Below are 27,872 nucleotides of genomic sequence, written 5' to 3'. Positions count from 1 at the left end.
ATATATATATAATTATTATTTTAACATTTTAAATTAAAAGTTACGTTTTATATGAAAAGTCATTTTTCTCTGTGATATTCCAAGTGGCATTAGTGGCATATTGCAGGCCACAGCAGCAGCTTTACAGAACGCTATAGTAGATTGGCAGGCAGACAGACAGCAAGAGTAGCAAGATGGTGCACCGGCAACCAAGGAGAGGTCTATTGATCGCATTCAGCCTGCCTGGACTGTGAGAAAATTTCCGTATAAATACAGTAATCATGTACATATGTTGCCTCCTAAAATTTAACCCCCCCCCCCAAAAAAAAAAGTTTTTGCAAATATTTCTAATATAGTGCTATATATTCGTTATATCAAATATTTGTCATTTTTTTTTCCATCTGAAAACATGATTCCTCCCTGCTTCTTGCTTTTGGGCCAATGATCCATTGGCCCACAATCAACTTAAGCAGGGAGTAATCAAGACTTCAGATGGAAAAAAATTACGAATATTCTAAAAAACTAATATATAGCACTATATTGAATATAGTGTTATATATTATTTTTTTTAGAATATTCACAATTTTTTTCCATTTGAAGTCAGGATTCCTCCCTGCTTAAGTTGATTGTGGGCCAATGACTCATTGGCTCTCAAGAAAGAAGCAGGGAGGAATCATTTTTTTCAGATGGAATAAAATGCTGAATATTCTAAAAACTAATATATAGCACTATATTGTATAGTGCTAAATATTCACTTTTTTAGAATATTCCTCATTGACAAATATTCTAAAAAACGAATATATAATACTACAGGGTGGGCCATTTATATGGATACACCTTAATCAAATGGGAATGGTTGGTGATATTAACTTCCTGTTTGTGGCACATTAGTATATGTGAGGGGGGAAACTTTTCAAGATGGGTGGTGACCATGGCGGCCATTTTGAAGTTGGCCATTTTGAATCCAACTTTTGTTTTTTCAATAGGAAGAGGGTCATGTGACACATCAAACTAATTGGGAATTTCACAAGAAAAACAATGGTGTGCTGGATTGTCAATGCAACCCACTTCTCCCACTCTTCACACACTGATAGCAACACCACAGGAGAAATGCTAGCAAAGACTTCCAGTATCTGTAGTTTCAGGTGTTGCACATCTCATATCTTCACAGCATATTCTAGGCTCAAAGTATCACACTCTAGTCAGCTAATTAATCCATAACACCTGAAAAGGGTTCCTGAGCCTTTAAATTGTCTCTCAGTCTGGTTCAGTAGAAATCACAATCATGGGAATAACTGCTGACCTAACTTTTGTGCAGAAAACCATTATTGACGTCCTCCATAAGGAGGGAAAGCCTTAAAAGGTAATTGCAAAAGAAGTTGGATGTTCCCAAAGTGCTGTATCAAAGCACATTAATAGAAAGTTATGTGGAAGGAACAAGTGTGGAAGAAAAAGGTGCATAAGCATCAGGGATGACAACAGCCTGGAGAGGATTGTCAGAAAAAGGGCATTCAAAAGTGTTGCGGACCATCACAAGGAGTGGACTGAGGATGGAGTTAGCGCGTCAAGAGCCACCACACACAGACGGATCCTGGACATGGGCTTTAAATGTCGTATTCTTCTTGTCAAGCCTCTCCTGAACAGCAAACAACATCAGCAGTGTCTTACCTGGGCTAAAATAAAAAAGAACTAGTCTGTTGCTCAGTGGTCCAAAGTCCTCTTTTCTGATTAGAGCAACTTTTGCATCTCATTTGGAAACCAAGGACCCACAGTCTGGAGGAAGAATGGAGAGGCACACAATGCAAGATGCTTGAAGTCCAGTGTGAAGTTTCCACAGTCTGAGTTGATTTGGGGAGCCATGTCATTTGCTGGTGTTGGTCCAGTGTGCTTCATTAAGTCTAGAGTAAATGCAGCCATCTACCAGGAGATTTTGGAGCACTTCATGCTTCCTTCCGCAGGCGAGCTTTATGGAGATGGTGACTTCATTTTTCAGCAGGACTTGTCACCTGCCCACACTGCCAAAAGTACCAAAACCTGGTTCAATGACTATGGGATTACTGTGCTTGATTGGCCAGCAAACTCGCCTGACTTTTCCAAGAGAAAGATGAGAGACATGAGTCCGAACATTGCAGAAGAGCTGAAGACTGCTATTAAAGCCTCCTGTCTTCCATAACACCTCAGCAGTGCCATAGGATGATAGCATCCATTACACGCCGCATTGAGACAGTAATTGATGCAAAAGGGGCCAAAGCCAAGTACTGAGTACATATGCATAATTATACTTTTCAGAGTTCCTACATTTAATGTAATATTCTAATTTTCTGAGCTTGTGAATTTGGGGTTTTCATAAGCTGTAAGCCATAATCATCCAAATTATAATATTATATAGCTTCACCTGTATATATATATATGTAAATAATATAAAAAAAATTAATTGCGAGCATGTGGAAACTGAAAATACATAAGTGGACAATTGAGGCATGATGGTCAATTTCAACTTGTCACACAGGTAGATTGTTGTCACACTGTGGATATTGCTGCAGTAATCTAGTATATATGCTTGTTATTTAAATTGGAAGCATCCCCCCAAAAATTTAATTGCAATCATGTGAAAACTAAAAAATACGAAAATAGGTGACTGAGGCATGACGCTCCATTTTAACTTAACCCATACAGTTAGATTGCTGCCACACCATGGGTATTGCTGCAGTAATCATGTATGCTGCTTAATTACATTTTGAACAGCACAATAAAAAGATTTCTGTGAAAATGGGGAAAAATAATGAAAGTATTTGTTTGCAGGAAGCTGCTTTTGAGGTGCTCCTGCACTTCTGATAGCAGGCACAGCCAGCCACAGGTCCTGTCTCCTCTTTCCCTGTCTGTCAGCTGCCCTGATTCTCTATTGTACACAACAAACACAATTCTTCTTTGTAATCCTAGACTTTCCCTTCACATCCCCTGGCAATAATCTTGATTTGATTGATTTTTTACTGTCCTTGATTGATTTTTCCTGGCAGACACTGTAAGACCCAACCACCCTCTTCAAAGCACAGCACAGAATGACATTCTGCTCGTTATGCTAGGGCAGTGTTTCCCAACCAGTGTGCCTCCAGCTGTTGCAAAACTACAACTCCCAGCGTGCCTGCACAACCAAAGGCTGTCTGGGCATGCTGGGAGTTGTAGTTTTGCAACAGCTGGAGGCACGCTGGTTGGGAAACACTGTGCTAGGACACCTCCCTGCCTGCCGCAGCACTGATTGGCTCATCCAGGCTTTCTGTCAGCCTTGGAGCCATTCAGGGCAAGCCTCCCCCCCCCCCCCCCCCACACACACTTTCTCTCTGGGTCATGTAAGAACCCTTCTTCATCCGCTCTAGTGCTTTTTTCCTGCTGATATGTGCACTAAAATGGCACTATGTGCCATTTTGTGGATTCATCCGAAACAAACCAGTATATCAATAATTGTAAAGTGAAAGGTGTATTTCTCCTTCTCCTCCTGGCGAGTTATGAAAGCTAGTAGTAGTAATTTAAGTTATTATTTTGGATAAACTTGAGTTTTATAACAGGATCCACCAGTTAGCACATGCATATTCCTATTTTTTTATCCAGTGATTGGTTGACTCTCATATATCATTGCTTACCACTTGGACCATCAGAAACTGAAAAATGAGAGATTTCAAAAAATATTGTTGATTGTTAAAAATTTCAGAGTACATATGTTATGTTAGTGTTATTACTACTTGAAAATCCTTGTGGCACTGCTATCTATTCTCACTCTCAGTATGGTCTGGGTTATTAGAAGCTTACATGCTGCTTACATTTATCCATGAATATTTTCTGATTGCAAACATACAAACGGATAACTTGAAGATCCTAGGCCCCACTGAAAAATCTGTTAAATGTACTGGTGCATTTGTGAGATTGAGAAACAGCTCCCATTGTTTGAGCACTGTTTGTGTGTGGATTAAATCAAATGTTCTGGACTGACGTTTTGATGTTTGGCCACAAGATGCTGCTGTTTCCTAGGCACAGCTGACTTACTGCATATATATTTCCATATTCATGAGTGGTCTGGTTCTAAAGAGCAGGAAGAAGGTTCTTCAGCGATCTTAGGAGCGAGCTATGAGCTGTGTGTGAGCAGAGAAGCTAATGGAGCTAGGAGTGAGAGGACATCCTCTGTGACCACAGCTGCAGATAAGTGAAGCTGATCATTGTCCAAGACCCAGATCCTGTCTGGGGAAAGTAGGATTGTTTCCAGGAAGGCTGACAAGAGCTAAGGAACAAGCTGCATACTCTGTGAGACCTCATGCTTGTTGGAGAGACTGGTTGTTCAGTTCAGAGACATCAGTGGATAAAGAACACACCCTGGTCGGTAAGATCGTGCACGCATCACACTGCAGTGTTGGAGCCTAAAGACTTAGACTAGGCCTGAAGCTAGTTAGCGTCTCTGCTTTTCATCAGGCTTAAAGTGTTACTACTGTACTACAAGGACTCCATTACTAAAAGGGACATTGCACATTTGAGAGCTGATAAACACCCCCACAAACTCTGTCAGGTTCAGCGTTTTTCTCAGGAAAAATAATCAGGCACGTGCTACCAGACTAGTTATGGGAGGGGGAATAATATAGAGCACGGTAAGATTGTGAACTGTGGTGTTGCACCGCAGGCCAGCCCATACTAAGCACCAAACCAATTGTTTGTGTTTGTTTCAGGGTAGACCAGGTCCTTAGTGTAATTATTTTGCACCCTCTATCCACCTCTACATGCTTTTTTCTTTTCTTATGATTTTTTTTTATCACGTCATATATAGTGTTTTAGGATAAATTGAAATTCGCTGCTAAAGCTGATTTTGCTTGTGCTTTGTGGTAGCAAATCAATTTAACTTGAAATGGTTTAAAAAAAAAATACAAAAATCGTCCTCTATTTGCTCGTGATGGGACGCCCGCCCCCATCTTGATTGAAGATTTAGCAGTATTGGAAAATTCAATTTGGCTGCTTAGTTAAATTTAAAAAAAAAATTGCTTTGTGATGAATGACTTTGTCACGAAGAGCATTTCTTTGTAAGTAGTGGGTGCAATGACGGGGAGCTACGATAGTGCCGATCTCCGTCATTGCACCCCTCAGATGCCACGATCATACATGATTGTGGCATCTGATAGTAAAAATACAGTCTAAAATTAACTGAAAAATTAAATTAATTATACTTACCTCCTCTATTTGTTTGCAATGGACCGGCCACTGCCATCTTGATAGAAGATCTTGCATGAAATCCTGTGCGCAATGATGTATGACATCACAATGCCGTCCGGTGGTATTATGTCATCTCAGGCCACGTGAGATTTTGTGCCAGATCTTCAAGCAAGATGGTGACAGCCAGGACTTTGTGAGCAAATATAGGCGGTAAGTAAGATTTAACTTATTATTCTGTTAATTTTATGCTGTATTAATACTATCAGATTTCATGATCATGTATGATCGTGGCATCTGAGGGGTACAATGACTGAGAGCGGCACAATCGGATCTCCCTGTCATTGCACCCACTACTTGCAAAGAAATGAGCTTTGTGACATAGTAATTCATCACAAAGCAAATCCTTTTGTAAAATTCGGCGAAGCAGCCAAATCAAATTTTCCAATAATTCGCTCATCTCTAGTCATATATTTTATTTCATAGTAACACTCTTCATGGGATAACCCCACATACAATGTGCTATTTACAATACTGCTGTCTGCGAGGTTTGGACTGCTAACTTTACATACCCTATAGCAGTGTTTCCCAACCAGTGTGCCTCCAGCTGTTGCAAGAGTTGTAGTTTTGCAACAGCTGGAGGTACCCTGGTTGGGAAACACTACCCTATAGCAGTGATGGCTAACCTTGGCACTCCAGCTGTGGTAAAACTACGACTCCCAAGATGCCCCCTTGCTTGGCTGCTCTCAGAACTGTATAGAAATAAATGGAGCATGCTGGGAGTCGTAGTTTCACCACAGCTGGAGTGCCAAGGTTAGCCTTCACTGCCCTATAGCCTCTGTAGGTCTCTGTATTCTTAGACAAGTCCTTTGTTTTTCTACCATAGTTGCAAAATAAGTGATATTACATACATTGTCTATGGAAGGACTGTTTTTTCAGAGCTGTAAATGTGCCTAGCTTGTATTCAGTTAAATATTTTTGTAAAGTACTTGCAGATTTCAGTGAGCAAGGTGTCCTGGCACATAGTATGTTTCAATAAAAAAAGATATACAATTATGAAAGCTGCAATAATCAGTTATGTGTCTCTAAGGACAGCTATATTCAATCCCAATGCGCTATTTACCAGATGGATAGGCAGCTTTTCAAAGCTGCTAATGATTTGTGTGGGTTAGTGTTGTTACTTGAAAGCTTTTATGTTTGTCAGAATATCACAATTGTTGTTCTTAATCAACAAAATATTGTTCTCTGGAACTATATCAAATGTAATTACTAAATTATAGAATAATTAGATTTGTTTAAATTTAATTGAATGACTAAATTAATTAATTGAACTGAACATTATTTTTTTAGATCAATTTTGAAAGATTTAATCATGTAAATGTTTTCACTGTGCTTTTTCAAATATTATGTTGGCTAAAAGTAACTAAACTGAACATTTTGTAAGAAACAGTCTACAGATTGTGCTTGTTATAGCAGCAGCCCTGCCACCACTCCTATCTCTCTGGAGGTCACGGCCTCCACCCATTTCATCTTCTCTCCCACTCTGCTCTTCCACCAGTCCCCTCCTCTCCTTCTCTGTGGTCCTGGCTGTTGGAGTGGTTTCCTGGCTAGTCACGCCAGCTATGGTCTGCGTTTTGCTGGAACTGTCCCTCGCTGCCCATATGGAGTATGCTTTCTCAAGCTTTAAAAGTCCAGCACACACTCAATCTAATCCTCACCAGCCAATAGCTGATCACCCAGGTACCTTCCTATTTTATTGGGTGCCTGAGCTATAGGTTCCGGTTGGCTAGTTCCAGCACAGGTGTGCTGTTTACACTTCTTTGTCCATGTACTGACTCCTGCTTGTTTCCTGGATTTTGACCCCTCGCTGCCTGACTTTTTTAAATCTCTGTATTAAACCTGTGCTGCCTTCCCTGACCTCACCATATTTGTTATTATGATTTTGCCTTATTCCTTTGTGTTTCATACTTGTCTCTCTATTCCCCCATGGGTCAGCAGTCACTTGTACAAAGACTACTAAAAGAGGTAGCAGCCTGGTATTTCCTGTGTTGAGAAATCCAGATCCTTGTACATATACTGATTAAAGGGTGAATGCTAGGTGGACATATAGATAAGCCCTTGGGAGTAGCCCCAAAACCATTTAAGTAACACAGTGTGTCTACACAAGCTGCGTAACAGTGCATAAGGGTAGCAGTCATCTCAAGGGTTTGTCCTAACCTCTCTCTGTTTCTCCGGTGCATTGGTCTGCAAACATTTGTTATATTGATATGCAGTGTCAAGCCATCCACTTACCTGTTATTGCTCTTGTTTTTTTTTTATTGTGATGGCACCCGCTCTGTAGCTGAGCCGACTCTATAGCCTCTGGGTTTCTGCTGTTGTACATGAGTCCATAATTGGTGATAATGCTAACTACAGACTGTATGCAAGATACACAAATGGCTCCCCTGCACCAATATCGAAGAAACCACTGACTTCCTATGGCAGCCTCAGGCCCTCTGAAGGATGTGAAGCCTGCCATATAGTTGCAGGACTCCAAAAGAACATAACGCATCTCCCATAGACTGCAATGGTAATAATCTGCAGTCTATGTGAGAAGTGATCAGACGATCACATGTTCAAGTCCTGTATAAATATATATATTTTTTTTTCTTATAAATTTTTTTTATGGGGGGTCAAAATATTGCAATGCAAAGATAAAATGAATTTGTTCCAAAGCATCATAAAGAAGGATACCTCTGCTTTTTGTACTGGTCACCAGGGGAATGGAATCAGTAAGGCAACATTATGACTAGAGATGAGCGAATCGAAGTGGAGGAAGTGGAATTCAATTCGAATTTCCTCACGTTTCATGGTAACGAAAATGGCTGTTACACGTGTTAGGACATGGAGTAAGAAACTCTGGGAATGAGGGATCACCCACAATGCCATGCATGCAGCCAATCAGCAGCCAGCCTGCCCTGTGATGTCACAGCCCTATAAATAGCCTCAGCCATCTTGGATTCAACCAATTTCCAGTGTACTTAGTGCAGGGAGAGATGTCAGCAGGCACTAGGGACAGTGGTAGAAAATACTTGAAACTTTTATTTTGCTGTATAGAAGTTCAGGGAAAGGATAGGGAGGAATCATTCCACAGTATTGAAGCATAACAGGGTTCAGAAGGGGAGTTTACAGCCTCGGTAAATAGAAACAATTCTATTGCACCTTGCTACACTAACTGGGGATCCAAATTGCCTTTATACAGCTCTGTAATTCTAGTAAACCATTCTTGTTATTCGGGTGCAAGTGCTGTTTGATACAGCCATTAAAAGGGTTTATAACAAGGAAATGTTTATATGTTTTATCTGCCCTTGTGCGGTGCAGTTATATGTTCTAAAGCATTTTTGGCTTGTATTAGTGGGAAAAAGGGCTTATTAGCCGTTGTGTGGTGAAGTGATAAAATTACAGCCCTTTTTGGCTAATATTACTGGCAAAAAATATATATATTATTTGCCATTCAGAGGTGCAGTTATATGTTCTAAAGAAGGCATGCTCAAACCTGCAGCGCTCCAGCTGTTGCAAAACTACATCTCCCAGCGTGTATAAGTGGAAAATAATAAGGGCCTATTTGCCGTTCAGCTGGTGCAGTTATATGTTCTAAAGCCCTTTTTGGCGTGTATTAATGGCAAATATATATATATTATTTGCCGTTCAGCAGTGCAGTTATATGTTCTAAAGCCCTTTTTGGTGTGTATTAGTGGCAAACAAATATATATTACTTGCTGTTCAGCGGTGCAGTTATATGTTCCAAAGCCTTTGGGGAGTGTATAAATGGAAAAAGTAAGCGCCTATTTGCCGTTCAGCGGTGCAGTTATATGTTCGAATCCCCTTTTTGGCGTGAATTAGTGGCAAAAAAATAAATATTATTTGGCGTTCAGCGGTGCAGTTATATATGTAACAGCGGCTGCCGTGCTCCGCTGTCCCCCCGCTTGCCGCCGCGGACCTGGGCGCGCTGTGGTGCTGAGGATTCCGCTCCATGGATTCCTTTCAGCCCTGGCAACAGCATGCTTGTTGCTGGTGTCTGGTTTCATTGCCCTAAGGGCATAGCGCATCACTCCCTGGGCTGTGTGGGTTATGTCAGGTGACTTTGCTGACCAACCCTGGTTCTCCTGCAGGTATTTAAGTGGCTCAATCCTCTTCCTGGATGCCTCAGAGTCAAGGTCCTAGTCTGTTGCTAAAGAGCTTGATAACCACTTGTGTTCCTGAGCTATACTTCGTTCCTGGACTCCTCTTTTCGTCTGGTCCCTGCTTGCTTGCTTTGTCTCTCCCATTGCCGACCCGGATTGTCTGACCTTGCTCCTGTGCCGCCTGCCCTGATCCTTTGCTCGTTCTGACTACGTCTCTGCCTCATCTTCTGGTTCCTGTCTTGTTGCTCCTGGTAACGACCCTGCCTGGCATACTACGTCTATACTGTCTGTACCTTCGCAGGTACATCCTGGTCTGCCTGGACCAGCTGTCACTGTCTGGTTTACACTCCAGAATAGCCCCTGGCAACTACTGGTGGTCAAGCCTATCCTCACCATCTGAGGCTCTAGTGAAATCCAGGTAGTTGCTTAGTCATGCCCCTCTGGAGTATTGCTAGTCAGTGGCACAGTGGGTTCACATCCACTTATCCATGACAATATGTTCTAAAGCCCTTTTTGGCGTGTATTAGTGGTACAAAAAAAGTATTTGCCGTTGTGTGGTGAAGTGAGAAAATTATAGCCCTTTTTGGCATGTATTAGTGGCAAAAAATATATATTATTTGCCATTCAGCAGTTCAGTTATATGTTCTTAAGCCCTTTTTGGCATGTATTAGTAACACAAAAATATATTTTATTTGCCCTTGAGCGGTGCAGTTACATGTTTTAAAGCCTTTTGTGGCGTGTGTAAGTGGAAAAAAATAAGCGCCCATTTGTGTCACAGACTTTCCCGTGACAGGTGGCAGGAGATCGGTGAGACTGGCAACACATGGTTTGATCTGACAAGTTTTCTGTCATGGCTGTGGCTCGGTCTTGTTGTTTGTGCCGTGACACGTTAGCCAGGCATGCTGGTTGTCATGGGCAACGTGTTGTTTTGCAGCATGTTTGTGTTTTGCTCCTCCCTCCTGGTTCCTTCCCTGTCTGGTGCTGGAGGGGTTAACTTCCTGGCTGGGTGTGGTGACTTGGTGTTTATATTGCCTGTGACTTGTAGGCTGGAGTCAGTTGTCCTCCAGCCTCTGTTGGTGCCGGAGCCTTGCTCCTGTCCTGTGTGTTCCATCTGCCTAGTCCTTGAGGGCCACTTAGTGGGACATCGATGTCTCCCCCATGTCTCCTCTTTGTCTTTTACCCTACCTTCCTATTCTATTTGTGGTGTGGGTTATGTTCAGGGGTTGATGTTGTTATGTCTAGTTGTTATTCGATGTCTGGTCTATTTAGGTGTGTTCGGTCCTGCATGGATGCTAGACATCCCCCTGTCTGTCTGTACCTTCGTTGAGAGGGCTCCAGGGTTCCAAAGAGGGGGAACAACAAGTAGTCAGTGAGCAGCTCTGCCAGGGGCCGCCATGCACCCTTTACTGGATTCCGTGTTTGTTGTTTTGTGCTGTGTCCTGTTTGGTGTTCGGGTTCCAGGTACAGATGCATGGGTTTCAGTCGTTGTTGCTGAGGCAGGTAAGTGCTTGTTGTTTTGGGATCTTAATTGCCGATCCAGTGGCTGTACTCTGTCTTTCCCTTTCCTCGTATCTAGGCCTGTGGAGACTCCTGTTGTTCTGTGACTTGGAAGAACTGGTCGTCTCAGCCCTGTCTCTACTCCAGTGATCTTCAGGGCGACTCAGGGTCCTAGGTTCCTGTGTATGAGCCCTCCTACCATCTGGGTTGTCTCATATGGTTAAGAGTCAGGGCTAAGATTAGAGTGGCATTAGCAGGTGACCTGCTTCCTTTCCTCGGTGTCCTGGCCTAGTTATTATCCCCATTTCCCATCGGTGTTCATTTCCCCTCACTCCCCACCATATTTTCCTTGTGGATCAATAGGCGTCTGTGTTGTTTCTGGTAATGGCCACGCCCCTTGCCACAGGTGTTGCTAATGCAGTCATTTAACCTTCATTATTTATTGTTTCTTCTCCCACAATGCTGTGCGGTTTATAGCTTCAGTTTCAGTTGTGGATTGCTAGTGTGTGGATCTCGACGGAGTTCCTGGTGCTTCCACTGCTCCTTTGAAGTTGTCTTTCCTTTTTCTTTTGTATTTTGTTTGGGTTCTGTGTGTTGAATTTCCCTATTGCTTGTATTAGGCCTGATGGAGCTTCCTGTTCATCCTTCCTTTTGGAGGAACAGGTGGTCTCATCCCTGCTATTAGTACCATGGTCCTATAGGGCTACATAGGACTCTAGGTATTCCTGTGTATGAACACACCTACCTCTGGGGTCTGTTCATACTGGTAATCAGTCGGGATTTTGGCTAGGGTTTTACTAGGAGGTGTCCATCTTCCTTCCCTAGTTCTCAGGCCTGATTCGCTGTTCCCCCTTTCCCTTTTATGCTTAGTATGGTGTTTCCCTCCCACACCGAAGCTTGATATTATAAACCGCCTAATGTCAGCAGGGTGGCAGCATTGGAGGTCAGGAGCCAAACGTGCACAGGGTTGACCACCCGCTTCGCAGGAGCCTAACTGCCCAGAAAGTAGTCGTGCAGGGGTTCACAGATGCAGCGGCGGTAGCGGTCAGTCAGTGCAGAGTGTTGGGGGTAAAATCACCTACTTGGCGGTGTGGCAGTTTTTGTTAAAGAGGACCTTTCACTTGTAAAAACAATGTGAACTAAGTATGCTGACATGTAGAGTGGCGCCCGGGGATCTCACTGCACTTACTATTATCCCCGGGCGCCGCTCCGTTCTCCCGCTATGCCCTCCGGTACCTTTGCTCTGTAAGTTATAGTAGGCGGTGTCTGCCCTTGTCCTGTGGGCGTCTCCTTCTCCTATGCTGCAGCGCTGGGAGAAAAAAAACTCTGTTAGGGAACAGGACTGTGTTGCAAGACCACAGCATTCAGCACATTATTTTCAAAGACTCCCATATGTACAGTATCTATGCATAAAGACTGTCACTGAATATCAATTTTACTGTAGGCCAGTTGAGTACAGGCCCCAAAAATTAGGCATTCACCTGAACTGGCAGTTCCGACAAGATAACGGTTAGCCTTTGGGCAAGATGGTTATCCGGAGTCATCAAGTTTTTACGCTCGAATATTTGGGCCACGGAAGCCTGCCTTCTGCCAGATGAACGCGATGGCGGCACGGTGGAATGTGGAGTGGAGGAGAGAGGAGAATGAAAAAAGGCAGGACGTGGAGTGTGGCTTTGTGGGCTCTGATGGCATTGCTCCCACTGGGCTCGGTGATGGGAGGCCAGGTGCCTTCTTAAAGCGGTTGTTCCTAGGTGAGTGTTGACAGCACAGGCTGCAGATGGCAACACTATTGTCAGCAGCTCTGACACGTTAAAAAAAAGTCCACACTGCGGAGCCATGTGCCGGCGTCCATGTGACCGTGCATGGTGGATGGCTCACTCCAGATACATTTGCAGTCTAGTTTTCTCCTCCTGAGCACTGCGAGTTCTGCCTGCATCTCCTCCTTCTCCTCCCTATCTGCTGCTCCATCTCTCCCTCTAAACTCCCATCCTCTTCCTCTCTTGTGGGCATCCATGTGACTTCCATCAACACGTCATCATCGTCACCTTCACCACCACTGACATTAGAGATCTCGGAGTAGGCAGAAACAGCAGGGACCACCCTCCTTGGGCTGATCTGGGCACTGTCATTAGACTGCTGGGTGTCGGCCATTGCTACCTCCTCTTCCTCATCCTATGCCAAGAATAGCTGTGCATCGGTAAGGTCTGGGAATGGATGGGAATTCCTCTAAATCGAGTGGGGCTATGGTGGTGGTGGTGGTGGTGGTGTCTTTGGGGGTGCACACAGCAGAGAGTGAGGAGGGTGCAGATAAAGAGGATTAGGAGGGTACAGAATCGGGAGGCTAAGTGAGCCACGCAACCAACTCTGGTGCCTCCTTTGACGTAATCGCACCCACCTTCTCCAACTTCCCACTTATGCTTTGGCCTGGTGCACTTGCTCGACCCCTACCACCCCTGCGAAACAGGTTCATAGAGCCTCTAAATCAATATTTGGTGGAAGTAGGTATATTGCACCCCTCAATCAGCATTTTGTGGAAGTAGGTATATAAAACCCCTTAATCAGTATTTTGTGGAAGCAGGTATATTGCTCCACTCAATATATATTTTGTGGAAGAAGGTATTTCAAACTCCTTAATCAGTATTTTGTGGAAGCAGGTATATCGCACCCCTCAATCTATATTTTGTTGAAGCAGGGATATCAAACCTTTTAATCAGTATTTTGTGAGGCAGGTATATTGCACCCCTCAATCTGTATTTTTTGGAAGCAGATATATCAAACCCATTAATCAGTATTTTGTGGAAGTAGGTATATCGCACCTCTCAATCAGTATTTTGTGGAAGCAGGTATATTGCATACCTCAATCAGAATTTTGTGGCAGTAGATATATAGAACCCCTTAATCAGTATTTTGTAGAAGCAGGGATATCGCACACCTCAATCAATATTTTGTGAAAACAGGTACATAGAACACCTGAATTAATATTTGGTGGAAACAGGAATATTGCACCCCTTAATCTATATTTTGCATAAGTATGTATATCAAACCCCTTAATAAGTATTTTGTGAAAGCAGGTATATCACACCCATCAATCAGTATTTTGTGGAAGCAGGTATATAGAACCTCTTAATCAGTATTTTGTAGAAGCAGATATATCGCACCCCTCAATCAGTATTTTGTGGAAGCCGGTGTATAGCAGGCCTCAATGAATATTTGGTGGAAGCAGGTACATTTCAACTCTCAATCAGTATTTTGTGGAAGCAGGTATATAGAACACCCCTTAATTAGTATTTTGTAGAAGCAGGTAAATTGTACCCCTCAATCAGTATTTTGTGAAAACAGGTATATAGGACCTCTGAATTAGTGATGAGCGGGAGGTGCCATATTCGATTTTGCGATATTTCGCGAATATTCGAATGAATATTCGTGTTATATTCGTCGAAATCGAATATTCGTAATTATTCCAATTATCGCGAATAATATACAAATTATTTTTTTTCGCGTATTGCGATTATTTATCTTGATAGTATAAGGCAACGTTCCTATGCTAATTGACTATGGCTAGGCTAATATGTGTATTTTACGAAATTTCGTGATTTGCTCTAACTTCGTCTCTTAGAATATTACGAATATTCTAAAAGACGAAGTTAGAGCAATATTACGAAATTTCGTAAAATACACATATAGATTGTAATTTAGCTAATATACTGCTATAATCCCTTTTTTTGCCTCTAATTTTTTTTTTGCCTCTTCTGAACTTAAGTTTTGTAAATTATGTACACTATTAAAAAATAATACTATAGCAGTATATTAGCTTAAATACAATCTATGTGTATTTTACGAAATTTCGTAATATTGCTCTAACTTCGTCTTTTAGAATATTCGTAATATTCTAAAAGACGAAGTTAGAGCAATATTAAGAACATTTGCAAAAGCCGAAATTGCGATGCGAGTAATATAATACGAAATAATCGCATGAAGATTTCAACTTAGCACTGCTATATTCCATATTCTAGCCTAATATGGAATATAGCTGTGCTAAGTTAGCACTGCTATATTCCATACTAGGCTAGAATATGGAATATAGCAGTGCTAAGTTGAAATCTTCATGCGATTATTTCGTATTATATTACTCGCATCGCAATTTCGGCTTTTGCAAATGTTCTTAATATTGCTCTAACTTCGTCTTTTAGAATATTACGAATATTCTAAAAGACGAAGTTAGAGCAATATTACGAAATTTCTAAAAGACGAAGTTAGAGCAATATTACGAAATTTCGTAAAATACACATAGATTGTATTTAAGCTAATATACTGCTATAGTAATATTTTTTAACAGTGTACATATTTTACAAAACTTAAGTTCAGAAGAGGCAAAAAAAATTAGAGGAAAAAAAAGGGATTATAGCACTATATAAGCTAAATTACAATCTATATGTGTATTTTACGAAATTTCGTAATATTGCTCTAACTTCGTCTTTTAGAATATTCGTAATATTCTAAAAGACGAAGTTAGAGCAATATTAAGAACATTTGCAAATTTCGCAAGTTGCGATGCGAGTAATATAACACGAAATAATCGCATGAAGATTTCAACTTAGCACTGCTATATTCCATATTCTAGCCTAGTATGGAATACAGCAGTGCTAACTTAGCACAGCTATATTCCATATTAGGCTAGAATATGGAATATAGCAGTGCTAAATTGAAATCTTCATGCGATTATTTCGTGTTATATTACTCGCATCGCAACTTGCGAAATTTCGTAAAATACACATATAGATTAGATTGTAATTTAGCTAATATGGAATATAGCAGTAAGTTGAAAACGCCACTGACTGGAGCAGCCAGGAAGCCAGGAATCCAAAGGACAGGTAAGAACAACTTTAGAGAAGTGGGAAAGAAAAAAAATATTATAATAAAAAAAAAAAAATACGAATATTCGAATTCGCGAATATATAGAACGATATTCTAAATATTCGCGAAATCTCGAAATTGCGATATTCGAGAAAAAAATTCGTAATTCGAATATTCGCGCTCAACACTACTCTGAATCAATATTTTGTGGAAGCCGGTATATCTCACCCCTCAATAAGTTTTTATTTTTTTGGGACAACAGGTATGTCACACCCGTTGCAAATAGCTGTTCCAATAACGCTTGTCCCTCTACATACCTGCGGTATTGCAGCAGAACCGCACACAACTGCTGCACAATACAAATGTACTATAATATATTTTCTATGTTAGAAAGTATTCATAGGTATATCACACCCCTTAATTATTTTTTGGGGGAGCAACAGGTATATCACACCAGTTGCAATTAGTTATTCCATTAGCGTTTCTTACTTGGCTGATGTCCGTGGAGAGGGGTCAAGTGGCCCCCTGGACATTGGCTCACCAGGAAGTTTCCCTGGGGGGTCTATGGCCAGTCCTTTCCTGGAGAGAAACACTTAGAACAAATCGATAAAGAATACTGAGGGGCATTTAATAATGTCTTTACTCCACAATAAGGGTTTAAAAAAATCGCAAATTATGGTGTATGCCATATGTGCACAATAAGTGGCTTTTCACCACTATACTCATCAATGAGAAATTCAGTCTATAAGCCAAACTATCTTTATTATTTGTGACAATCTTTGGCAGATGTAGAAGGAGGATAAACTACCCTCCCCATTGTGGAGTAGAGTTTTCCCACCTAAGACTGAAGGACCTGGTGTTTATTATGGTACTACTTGCCATCTAATAGCAATGAGGTTGTATGCCATTGGTACAGTAGCAAAGTAGTTTCTAATGATTATTATTTTTTGTATTATAGGTGCATAGTATGATTTACCTTTTGAAATGTGCTAATTGTTGTTTATTTAATACAATACAAGGCAATCTGTCAGCATTAAAGACTGTATGGACCCGTTTATATATTATACAGGTGTAGGAGGGATATATTTATCTTTGATATATTTTGAGGATAACTCAATAAGTTAAGATAAATCACTTTACCTACCCGTGGTCCAATGGGAAATTACCCATCATGAAATTACAATAAGCAGTGTAATATGACTGGCTGCTACATTCACAAATTCAGCTCTGCTCTGTCACAGAACAAACCTAGTAACTTTTGACATTTTATGGTGGAATTTGACTGTTTTGTTACTGATTTTCTGTAATTTCTGGAAGTGTATAAACTGTGTTTTGGGTTGATGTGAACACTGTGATGCATTACTTACTGGAAGCAAAATAAAAAATGTATCATTTTCTACAGGTATTGAATAAAACTGAAGTAGTCCTATAATTTTTTAACAAATTTTGGCATCGTTACCTGTTCTCTTCCACTCCTTGGCTCCTTCTGTCCACAACTGCATTCACTTATAAACTTCCGGCATGAATGGGGGTCATGTGTTCCACTACAGTGTATGACTGGCCGCATCTGTGATGTTATGGCTTATTTGTATGTATGTTCTGCTTTTTGAACACTTAGTGATCCTGTACTAGAAATTATACATAATTGCACAAGAGCAGTAGGTGAGCAGTAATGGAAATAATTATCAGCTTTCAATATCTGTTTGGGTCTAGAAGATTATAGTTGATAATTGATGCATTCTAAATTCTATTGCTTTTATTTGTAAAAGTATATCGTGTACATTACTGCAATGCACAAGGTTAATGTCTGCTATTATGAAACATTTAAAAATGCATTATCTTCATTAATACCACTATTAACTTGCTCATTGACCATGGCAAATTAATAAGGTGAAAGTGATATTAACCATACATGGGCCATGTGTTAACGACTTTAGGACAGAGGTTATTTCAGAAAACTACAAGTAATTATGCATAAATGGTTGCTTGACTTCTATCACCACAGTATGGTATACACCTCTTACATTTCCTTGCAAAGTAACTCTAGTACTGAGATAGCAAGGAACTGAATTTTGTTAAACCAAGACCTCAATCAAGATGGTTAATTGTATTTTGCTGCCTACCCATGCTGAAATATTTGATATCCTATGCATCCTGCTGATTAACCGTAGGTACAACATTAATCTAAATGTGTTTGCTGTCTTAGCCATGGTGACCATAAGCCTTATAAATTGCTTCCTGATCTTTTTCACCTGCCTCAGCAAATGAGCTGATTGAAATATACTATGTTCTTAAACTAAGTGGTAGGTGATTTTAACAATATATGGGATGTTTTTGTACTGAACTGTTCCATCAACCAGTAAATCTACCTCCAATAGCTGTTGGCTATGTGCTTGTTTAGATGACAGCTACAGATTAGTTCACCCTTACTTTAGCTTGAATTTGGTTAAGGGCTTCAACTTGTCATGAAACCAATTAAATATAATTTTTTAGCAAGCAAGCAAAACTCTGGACAGACTGTAGTTCCCAGCACAGCCACCAGGTGGCCCAACATTTCATAACACAATATTACAAAATCATGGTAATCTTGAGACACACATATCAGGACATGTCTAGCCAAGAGGGAAGGTAAAGAAGAACACATCTATGTGTCTTCCTACTTCCCCATACACAAACCCTATTGACTTGGTGAAGAGTATATGATTTTTCAATAGCTGCTCATCTCCTTGGAAAACAAAAGGAATGGGCAGAAAAATGTGCTCAATACTTCTCTTCCCCGACTTAATGATTTTTTGGGCAAAATCAATAGAAAATAAAGGTTATACACTAGATCAAATAAAGGTTACCACATGCAGTAAATACACATTTTATGCAATGTTAAAGGGGTTTTGTCACTTCAGCAAATGGCATTTATCATGTAGAGAAAGTTAATACAAGGCACTTACATATTGCTTCCTTCCCTGGATTCATTTTTTCCATCACATTATACACCTCTCATTTCAATGGTTACAACTACCCTGTAATCCATCATAGGTGGCTGTGCATACATTACATCTTGACATATATAGTTTTTTTTTTTTTTTTTTTTTTTTTTTTTTTTTATTGTAGACAATATGCATTTAAAGCAAACACAAACATTGTAAGAACAAGTATTTCAGTTGAAAATAAAAGCCTCAATACATTATATTTTGCCAGTATGAATCCTTGCTTTTCACTGTTCTTTAGCCTTACAGGAAAAGATTGGGTCATTTTACATTGAATCTCTAAAAAGAATTCTTGATTACATTTTGATTAGTTGTTACCTATGAAATGATCAGATTACCCTCTGCACATTTTCTACAGGACTGACTCTGAATTGCACCATTCTGTTATCTGGCAGCATGTGAATGTGCCTCTGGAGAGCCACATAATTAAGTCATGTGATAAAATAATAAGAGTGAAGTTGTCAACACGAGGCGGCTGTACTTTCAGTCTAAAAGTTATGCTGTATTGAAATTTTATTTTACATTTCTTGCAAAATGGAAAATGTTATCAAGGAAAAAAAAGGTCTCCATGTAATAAACCTGAGTCAATCTCTGCATCCAAATAAATGATGGTAACTAAGCATGATATTTCATACCATAGATCTTTAATGGAAACGTAATAAAAAAACTCTATAGCTCTGATGGATATTATTCTGTGTAAGTAACACTACCGTAGCCAGGTAAGATGAGACAGCACAATAAATGTTGTGCTTGAATTACACATAAATGGTCCCAGACGCCATGCTTTGGCTTTTCTATAAGGTCAGTTGCATACTTTAGTTAGTATCTGTAAACCAAAACCAGGAGTTGGAAATAAATCAAGAAGACCTATAATGGACAGATTTTCACATCTTCTGTGTTTTGGACCCATGATTTGGCTTACAAATACTCTTGCAAATTGCTGACCAAAATACCTCTATATGAAAGTGGATTATGAGTTTAAGCATGGATTAAATAGATCTTATATAAACACATAATAAAATTACCAGCTTTAAATTATTGAAAATGACAATATCAGTAACACAGGCTCAGACTTTCCCACAAGAGAAAAGGTGAATCCCCTGGTGGTCCCCTGAGCAAGCTGAGCCTCTAGCCCCCACCCCATGCACATGTGGAACATGGCACAGTAGACTGAATGTACTACATATAGATAGGCAGCGTATAGCACCTCAACCAGCTTATGTTCATGTAAAAATCTGGTTAGATTATTTAGCAAACTACCCAGCTTATTATTATAGATTAATCAGGGGACTGAGGTGTATAGAGGAAGGCCACCTTGTCTGTCTCTGTGTGAGTAGGTAATATTTACATGTAACTGTACAGTGGGACCCCAGAATGAATTTCACTAGTGGGTCCTAGGCACCTCAGTCTGACACTGAATAAACATGCTAAACTTCCCCCAGTGGAAGGTTTTGAAAGATGACAGGGCCTATTGTACACTGCATTGACACAGAGCATAGTAATAGCTCTTAAAGTTAGGCCCCATTCACACAACCGTGTCCATTTTGCTGACCACAAACCGGGCACCTACTAAACATGGACACCGGTGGTTCACCCAGTGTCGTGTTGCAAACCTATTGACTTCAATCTGTCTGTGATCTGCAAGATTCTGCCAAAGATAGGATATGTCCTATTTTTTGCATCACGGGTGGCCAAACGGACCTGGAAGCACACAGATCCGCACCATGATGCAGGGTGTACACAGCCAGTGTCCATATTTTGCATATGCACGGCTTGTGGTCTACAAAACGGACACGGTCGTGTGATATTTTATGAAAGCCAAATTAAGTCATGAGCCTGTTGATTTTTTTGCAGTAATGTACAGATCTTGTCACCAGGTCAATATTGTGACTAGGAAATCTACCCTAGTGACAAGGTTTACTGTGTAATCAGTTAAGTTAAAACAGTATATTCTGCTAAGTTGTGGTGGTCCCAGAGATCTGACCATTAACGATCAAACACTTATGTTCATTCCTAAGCCTTAAAAACTCTTTAATCTCTACTACTTAAAGTCTACCAAACAGAAATTGACAGCCAACATTTTCAGCTACCAAATAAATACCTCGCAACATGGCACTTATATGGAATAACAAGTGAGAATTACCATATTTTTCAGACTATAAGGCACACTGGACTATGAGAAGCATCTAGGATGTAGAGGAGAAAAATATGAAAAAAAAATATTTTACTTTAAATATCAGATCAGACCCCCAAGCTTCATCATACCTCAGATCAGAACCCATTCCTTCTTAGACCTCAAATCAGACCCCCATTCCTCCTCAGACCTCAGAACAGACCCCCAAGCTCCATCAGACCTCAGATCAGGCCCCAATCAGACCTTTGTTACAGACTCCATCTCCTCCTCAGACCTAAGATCAGACCCTCATCAGACCTCAGATCAGAACCCCTTCAGACCCCCATGGTCCATTATATCTCAGATCAGGCCCCAAGCTCCATCAGACCTCAGTTCAGACCCTAATCAGACCTTTGTATCAGACTCCCATTCCTCCTCAGACCTAAGTTCAGACCCTCATCAGACCTCAGATCAGAACCCCTTAAGACCTCTATATCAGACCCATACATGCACTATGCCCTGATGCTGTATGGAGTCAGGACACAGTGCAGAGTGGGGCCCGGAAGAAGACCAGGTAACGGTGATTACAGTCAGCTGAGCGCTTCACACACTTGTCCTTATGCTTCCTGCATTCTAATAAGAGCACCCATAATGGAAGCAGTCATTGGCATTTACACTATAAGATGCATTGACATTTTTCATGATTTTGGGTGGAAACGGTCATCTTATAATTTGAAGAATATGGTATGTGATTATGTGTTACACTTTCATATGAAAACCTATTTTGGATATCTTGTATAGACTGCTGATAGCTTGTATTAATTATAGATATTAATCTAGTAATATAGACTGTATTGCATCTGCTATATTATAAATATAAATCCTGTAATAAGCAAGAAGCTGAGTTCTCTTTAAATGTTCTATCTTATAAAAGTAAACTTTTCTCATGTGGAACTTGCATATAATTTAAAAGGCTTTAGAAGCTCACCAAACACCTATTTATTAAAGTTTGACTTTGTCAAAGCAAACGTGTCTGAGAGCGGCATGACATTTCTTCAGATTTAAATCGAATGTGCTCAGCATCCTTCTAAGGATATCTGACTGATATAAAGTTCTATGCTTCAAACTCTATTTTAACTCTTTCGAATTTAAGCGTTGTGTTCAGAAACATAAGAACATGCGCTGTAGTTACATTGTAATACCAATTTTAGACCTGAAGCGAGATGTCTTAAATCCTAAATTGTAATAGGAACTGTACATTTCTACTGTTGATTTATTTTATTTTCTTGATAGAGGATGACTGAACAGGCCAGTTTTCATAATGTATCACCTATTATTTAAATAGGATGCATAGCAGAGTGTAAAATTGGTTATTATATGCTAATAGCTATTCAAATGAACTAAAAAAAATAACAAAAAAAATAACACTTGTGCTTACAGAATAGCCAAATTTTAATATGCCACAGCATGATTCATTTTCATCTTCTACAACAAAATGTTCATTTTGATGAATTAATATATTATAGGCCAACATATTGTGTTATGAGATTGTCAACATAGCTGTTGTCAATGAGAGCAGACAATTGTGGAGATTGTTTTCACTGTAATAACATTTGCAATAAGCGTGGATGAGAACAGACAAGTGCTTTTAAAAAGCCCACTGTCAAATGTTCTTCTTAGGTCATTGACTATAATGTTCTGAATTGGAAAATATATTTATTCGAATGCATAATAAATATTTGGGTACAATTCTAAGATATATTTGTTTGAGATGCATATCACAATATAAAAAATACAGGGTTTTTAAAATATATTTACTCCCAACTGAATTTTCATTGTTTTATTGGGTAAAGAGCATTCAAGTAGAATCGATAGAATTTAGTTTTAGTTTCAGTTTTTTTTATATCAAAACCCAATCTTTACAATGTCATCTCCATGAAGTACAATTAATATAAACATTCTAATTGAATATGTGTACACCTCCATATATACATATATACAACTCCATTACTGTGAAAAACCTAAATATTCACTGGAACAGCCAGTTGGCCTAGGAACCTACATAATTAAGATATTTTAATACCATGTTTATAGATTGGAGATCAATCCAGGTCCTGCAAAAGTTTCACCAGGAAGATGAAACAATACTCTGAAAGGGACTGTGCCCTCAGAAAACTACCTATTGTTTAAATTATGTTTTTTGTGAATTTTCATTAATGTTATTTTTAATTTCCCATGCTAATATCTTGATTAAAAAATAACTAAAAGATATGACCTAGATATAGATTCTCAGGAAGCACCATTCACAATAGGTGATTGTCAAAGTTTATCTCTCTTTTCTGACATCTGCACAGGTCACAGAGCAGGCCTACAAAACTCTCTCATAGAAGTCAATGAGTCCACTCCTGTCCATTGTGACTACGACCCATGGTGCCTGCTGTAAAGCATATCTCTAAATGCTGTTAAGACTGGCTGCCCCCATAATCATGACACCCGGGATCCCCATGGATTAGCTGTTTTGAGAAAGAAGCTGCACTCCTGTGAGAGCTGCTACCTTCTCTGTGCTCACCAAGCACAGCGTTGTACATTGTATAGCTGCTGTGCTTGGTATGGCATCTTAGCTCTGTTTACTTCAATGGGACAGAGCTGCTCTTAGGCCAGATTTTCAATGATTGTGTTGTCACTGGCCTAGGAAAAGCAGAGAGAAGGCTAAGGCTCTCACATGAGCACTGCTACATTCTCAAACAGCTGATCGGAGGGGGTCTTTGGTGTTGGACACCCAGCAATCAGATACTGATGACCTATTCGGTGGATAGGTTTTCAGTAAAAAAATCACAGAAAACTACAGTAAAAAGTAAAATGTTTTACTGTGATAAGGCTATATATTGTAATTGTATAAGTAAGGGGATGACTATGGAGTATATTTAAGTGACTGAACATCTGAAAAATGCTGGAGCTTATCTTTAAAGATAATCCATCACCAGTTTTCTGCTGCTAGGTTCTAACAGCTCCAGCGTATGCCAATAAGTCCTCATATTCATGAGTGCATGGCTCTCCCCGTCCACCTGGCGCTCATTGACACTTTTTTCATATGAATCAGTAGCAGGTGGGCGGGGAAAGCCAGGAGCTCATGAATATGGGGACTTGTTCTGCATAAGCTTGAGCTGTTTAGCACAAGATTTTAGCAAAACGACTGTGTCAATTAAAGAAAGTAACCCAGCATTTTACTAAGGGGATCTGTCACTAGTTTATGTTGCCCTTAGTTAGGACACTAAAAAATTAGTGATGGATTCCCTTTAAAATAGATTTCCCTTTTAAAGGGAATTTAACCCTTTAAAAAAGTTAGACCTATTCTTTGGAAAACATAGGGCTAGTTAAGTTAAACAGACCCAAAGGCTCCCATATACCTGCAAAGTGTTCTGCCTTATCTTTGCTGAGACTAGACATATCACCTCCAGAGGAGTCCTACTTGTTAGGCGAAACGCGTCGAAACAATCTAGCAGAAGCACGTTGAGCAAGAAATACTTCAGCAATAGAAGAAGTGAGGGTTATGATTTAGACCAGATCCGAGGTATCCTGAGGCTGGGGGTCGTTCTTTTCAGGGTGAGTGCTCTGACATACAGCCATGCAACCTGAGAGATTGACAGGGAGAGTAGCTAAGGCTGGAGTGATATAGGCGAGCCACCAGTTATATTGACACCCGCCTGAAATAAAAGGAGACCTGGTCAATCAACCCCATCTTGCACACTTAGATATTATCTTACCTGATTTTAGACATATTTGAATAAAAGTTATTTTTTATCTTTCTTAAAAGCACACTCAGTTTATACCAAACAAATAGGTTCCCATTATACCTGCAAAGGTCAAAAGAAGTGTTCTTTTGACCACAAGAGTTTTTTTTTTTTTTTTTTTACTACAATAGCACATCAGACATTTTTTACCATGCCTGCCAGATGTTTGCAAGCACCTGAGGTTTCCATCAGGAAGTCCTCCAGGCAGAAGCCCTAAATATAAACTGTTAATGCAATGTGATAAGAGCCTTCCTAATATTAATGTAGAATGTTCATCCAAAAAACGGCATCATTTTCTATAGAAATCAAAGCATGCCCACAACAGTGTACCATATTAGTCGATGAGTTGAGTTCATTTAGGCTGAGTTCACATCAGCGTTCAGCCTTTTCCGTTCTCCTGATCCGTTATAGAAGCAGGAGAACGGAAAGGATGCATTTGGCACATAACTGAGCCGAACGGAGCCTACGGACCCCATAGACTATAATGGGGTCTGTTAGGTTTACGCTCAGAAGATGATTTTGGAGCCGAGATAAAAGTCCTGCAGGCACTACTTTTGTCTCCGCTCCAAAATTATCTTCTGAGTGTAAACCTAACAGACCCCATTATAGTCTATGGGGTCCGTATGCACCCTTAATCAGGAGGTCCCACTATATGATAAGCAGATGCCTCTTAGATTCTTATTCCTAATCCTATCCCAAACTTCCTAATTTACCTGCCTCCTCCTTCCATTCTCTATTAGTCTCATATTTAGACTGTTTCAGTAATAACTAATTTCTTATTGCATATATCTAAACTGATGAACCTGCTATCTTACAAAACCTTCAGTAAAATGTGATACTAATCTTTTAATTTTAGGTATTACTGATGTAATTTTACCAAAGTTGTAATGAATTATTAAATGATTGTCCACCTACTGTCCATCAGTCCACCACAATACAAATGCCTAGTATGGATTGTGTTAAATACTTAGCAGCAGTTTTAATATAGTCTGTGTCCTAAAAAAATCACATGTTGTTTATCGCACTTTTCAGATCTTTGGAAGAGTCTGTAAACTATGATTTTTTATTGTCTGGAAACGTGTGTGGTATTCAGAATAATTTACTTGACACCTGACAAAAGAATGTGTTATCTACATAACTGAATAGAAGACGCGGATGTTTAGATGTGACTAATCTGATTTTCCATGTCGAACATTGTGTTCCAGATTTATATTTTATCTCTTTATCAATTAAAAGACTTAAATATCTTACCAGATCTTGTTTTCATTTATTAATAGGTGGAACATGCCAAAGCCCAGCACTTTCTGCGCTGCTGCGGCCCCCACTACCGACATTTCAACCAACACTGGATATAAAACAGTTCCTTCCATTTTCTTTGGAAGCTGCAGCTGCAATGAACATCTTTCCAAACCTAACTGCAGTAAGTATATCATGACATTTACAGTCTACGGTTGATTTTGGAAACCAATATAGATAAATTGTATGTTCCCTGTGGCTCTCAGAGACATGCTGCTAATAAAGAACCGTGAATGAAATTTTCCAAAAGTACAAAAACAGTTAAAATTATTTAGATTGTTGATGATTACTTTAGAGCTACAGGTATAGGTTATTGTTAACTATTCTCTTTTTCCAAATTAATATTTTAGAACAATGTTTTGCCTTTACCTGCCTTAAATACAGTCTTGTGCTTCAGATTCTCTAAGGCTACTTTCACATCAGCATTTTCCTTTCCGGTATTGAGATCCGTCATAGGATCCCAAAACCAGAGGAAAACACTTCAGTTTTGTCCACATTCGATGTCAATGGGGGCAAAACTGAACTGAATGGAACTGAGTTCATCAGAATACATTCTGTTCCGTTTGGTTGCATTACCGGACAGCAAACCGTTGGGATACTGATCAAGGATCCAGCATGAAAGACAGTTTAAGTCAGGCATCCTCAAACTGCGGCCCTCCAGCTGTTGTAAAACTACAACTCCCACAATGCCCTGTTGTAGGCTGATACCTGTAGGCCAGGCATGTCCAAACTGCGGCCCTCCAGCTGTTGCAAAACTGCAACTCCCAGCATGCCCTAATAGCTGTAAGCTATCCAGGCATGCCGGGAGTTGTAGTTTTGCAACAGCTGGAGGACCGCAGTTTGGACATGCCTGCTGAAGGCTGTTCGGGCATGCTGGGAGTTGTAGTTTTGCAACAGCCGGAGGGCCGCAGTTTGAGGATGCCTGGTCTAAGTCAATAGTGCCAGATCCGTTTTTTTTCATGTCTGAAAAAAAAACAGATCTGGCACCATTGACTTAGACCAGGCATCCTCAAACTGCAGCCCTCCAGCTGTTGCAAAACTACAACTCCCAGCATCCATTGACTTACAATGATATTAGTGCCGTCTTGTTCATTTTAAAAATACGTATCTGATCAGAACGGATGCAGCTGGTTATATTATCATAATGGAAAAGGTTTTTGCTGATCCCCTGCCGGATCCAGCAAAAATGCACATGTGAAAGTAGCCTAAGATGTTAGCTTCCTTATATATTGAAATTTTCTTTAGTATATATTGTAGTATATACTGTAGACGATATTGAAATCTGTTAACACCCTATTATTAAACAGGTTTTCCAAGCTCCTGATATTGATAACTGATCCTCAGGATAGGCCATTGGTATTTGATCATTGAGGGTCCAACACCCCACACCCCCACTGATCAACTATTCCCTGCAGTCTTCTTTGCTGGAACTAGTACTTAGAATGGAGCAGGAAGAACAGCTCCATTCAAAGTGTAGTGGTGGTGCCAGGTTACTGCAGCTCAGCTCCCATTCACCGCACTGAGAGCTGAGCTACAGTAACCCAGCATGGTCACTATATTATGAATAAAGCTGCGCTTCTTGTTCCATTTCTAGTGCTAGATTCAGTGTGAAACTCCTGATTGGTGGGGTTGTCGGACCCTCACTGATCAGATAGTGATGAACTATCCTGAGGAGTTGATGGAAAAAAATAGTCCAGTCGACATGTATAACGGAACCAAACTGAACTGGTATTTGTCTTTAGGACAGAGCAAACCAGAATACCTCTTAAAGGCTTTAGTTTTGCTTTCCGTCCTAAAATTCTGTTATATTCCGTTATAGCTCTGTTATAACAGAACGTATAACTGAGTTCCATAATGCCAATGCAAACCCGCCCTTAGACGGTTGCCCAAGAAGTCACAGCTAGCTTGGTTATCCAAACATCTATCGTCTGGAATATTCACTAGTTTAGCATCAATTCAAATTTAACATTAATGAATTTATTTCCAGTGATTCAATAAAAATAGCCCCGGC

The 27,872-nt window shown here is 40.0% G+C and overlaps 1 protein-coding gene across 1 annotated transcript in view; it reads left to right on the top strand.

Annotated features, from left to right (window-relative positions):
• The window catches only part of ZNF385D (zinc finger protein 385D), a 471,339-nt gene that overhangs the window by 101,219 nt on the left and 342,248 nt on the right, over positions 1–27,872 (top strand). The window contains exon 2 of the mRNA XM_044295143.1: positions 25,843–25,985. Within this exon, the coding sequence (XP_044151078.1) occupies positions 25,843–25,985 (143 nt within the window). The remainder of the gene's footprint in view (positions 1–25,842; positions 25,986–27,872) is intronic.

This window comes from Bufo gargarizans, chromosome 5 (genome assembly GCF_014858855.1).
Source record: "Bufo gargarizans isolate SCDJY-AF-19 chromosome 5, ASM1485885v1, whole genome shotgun sequence".
NCBI lineage: Eukaryota > Metazoa > Chordata > Amphibia > Anura > Bufonidae > Bufo > Bufo gargarizans.
The sequence above is the reverse complement of the archived record's forward strand: the minus strand, read 5'-3'. Positions and strand labels throughout refer to the sequence as shown.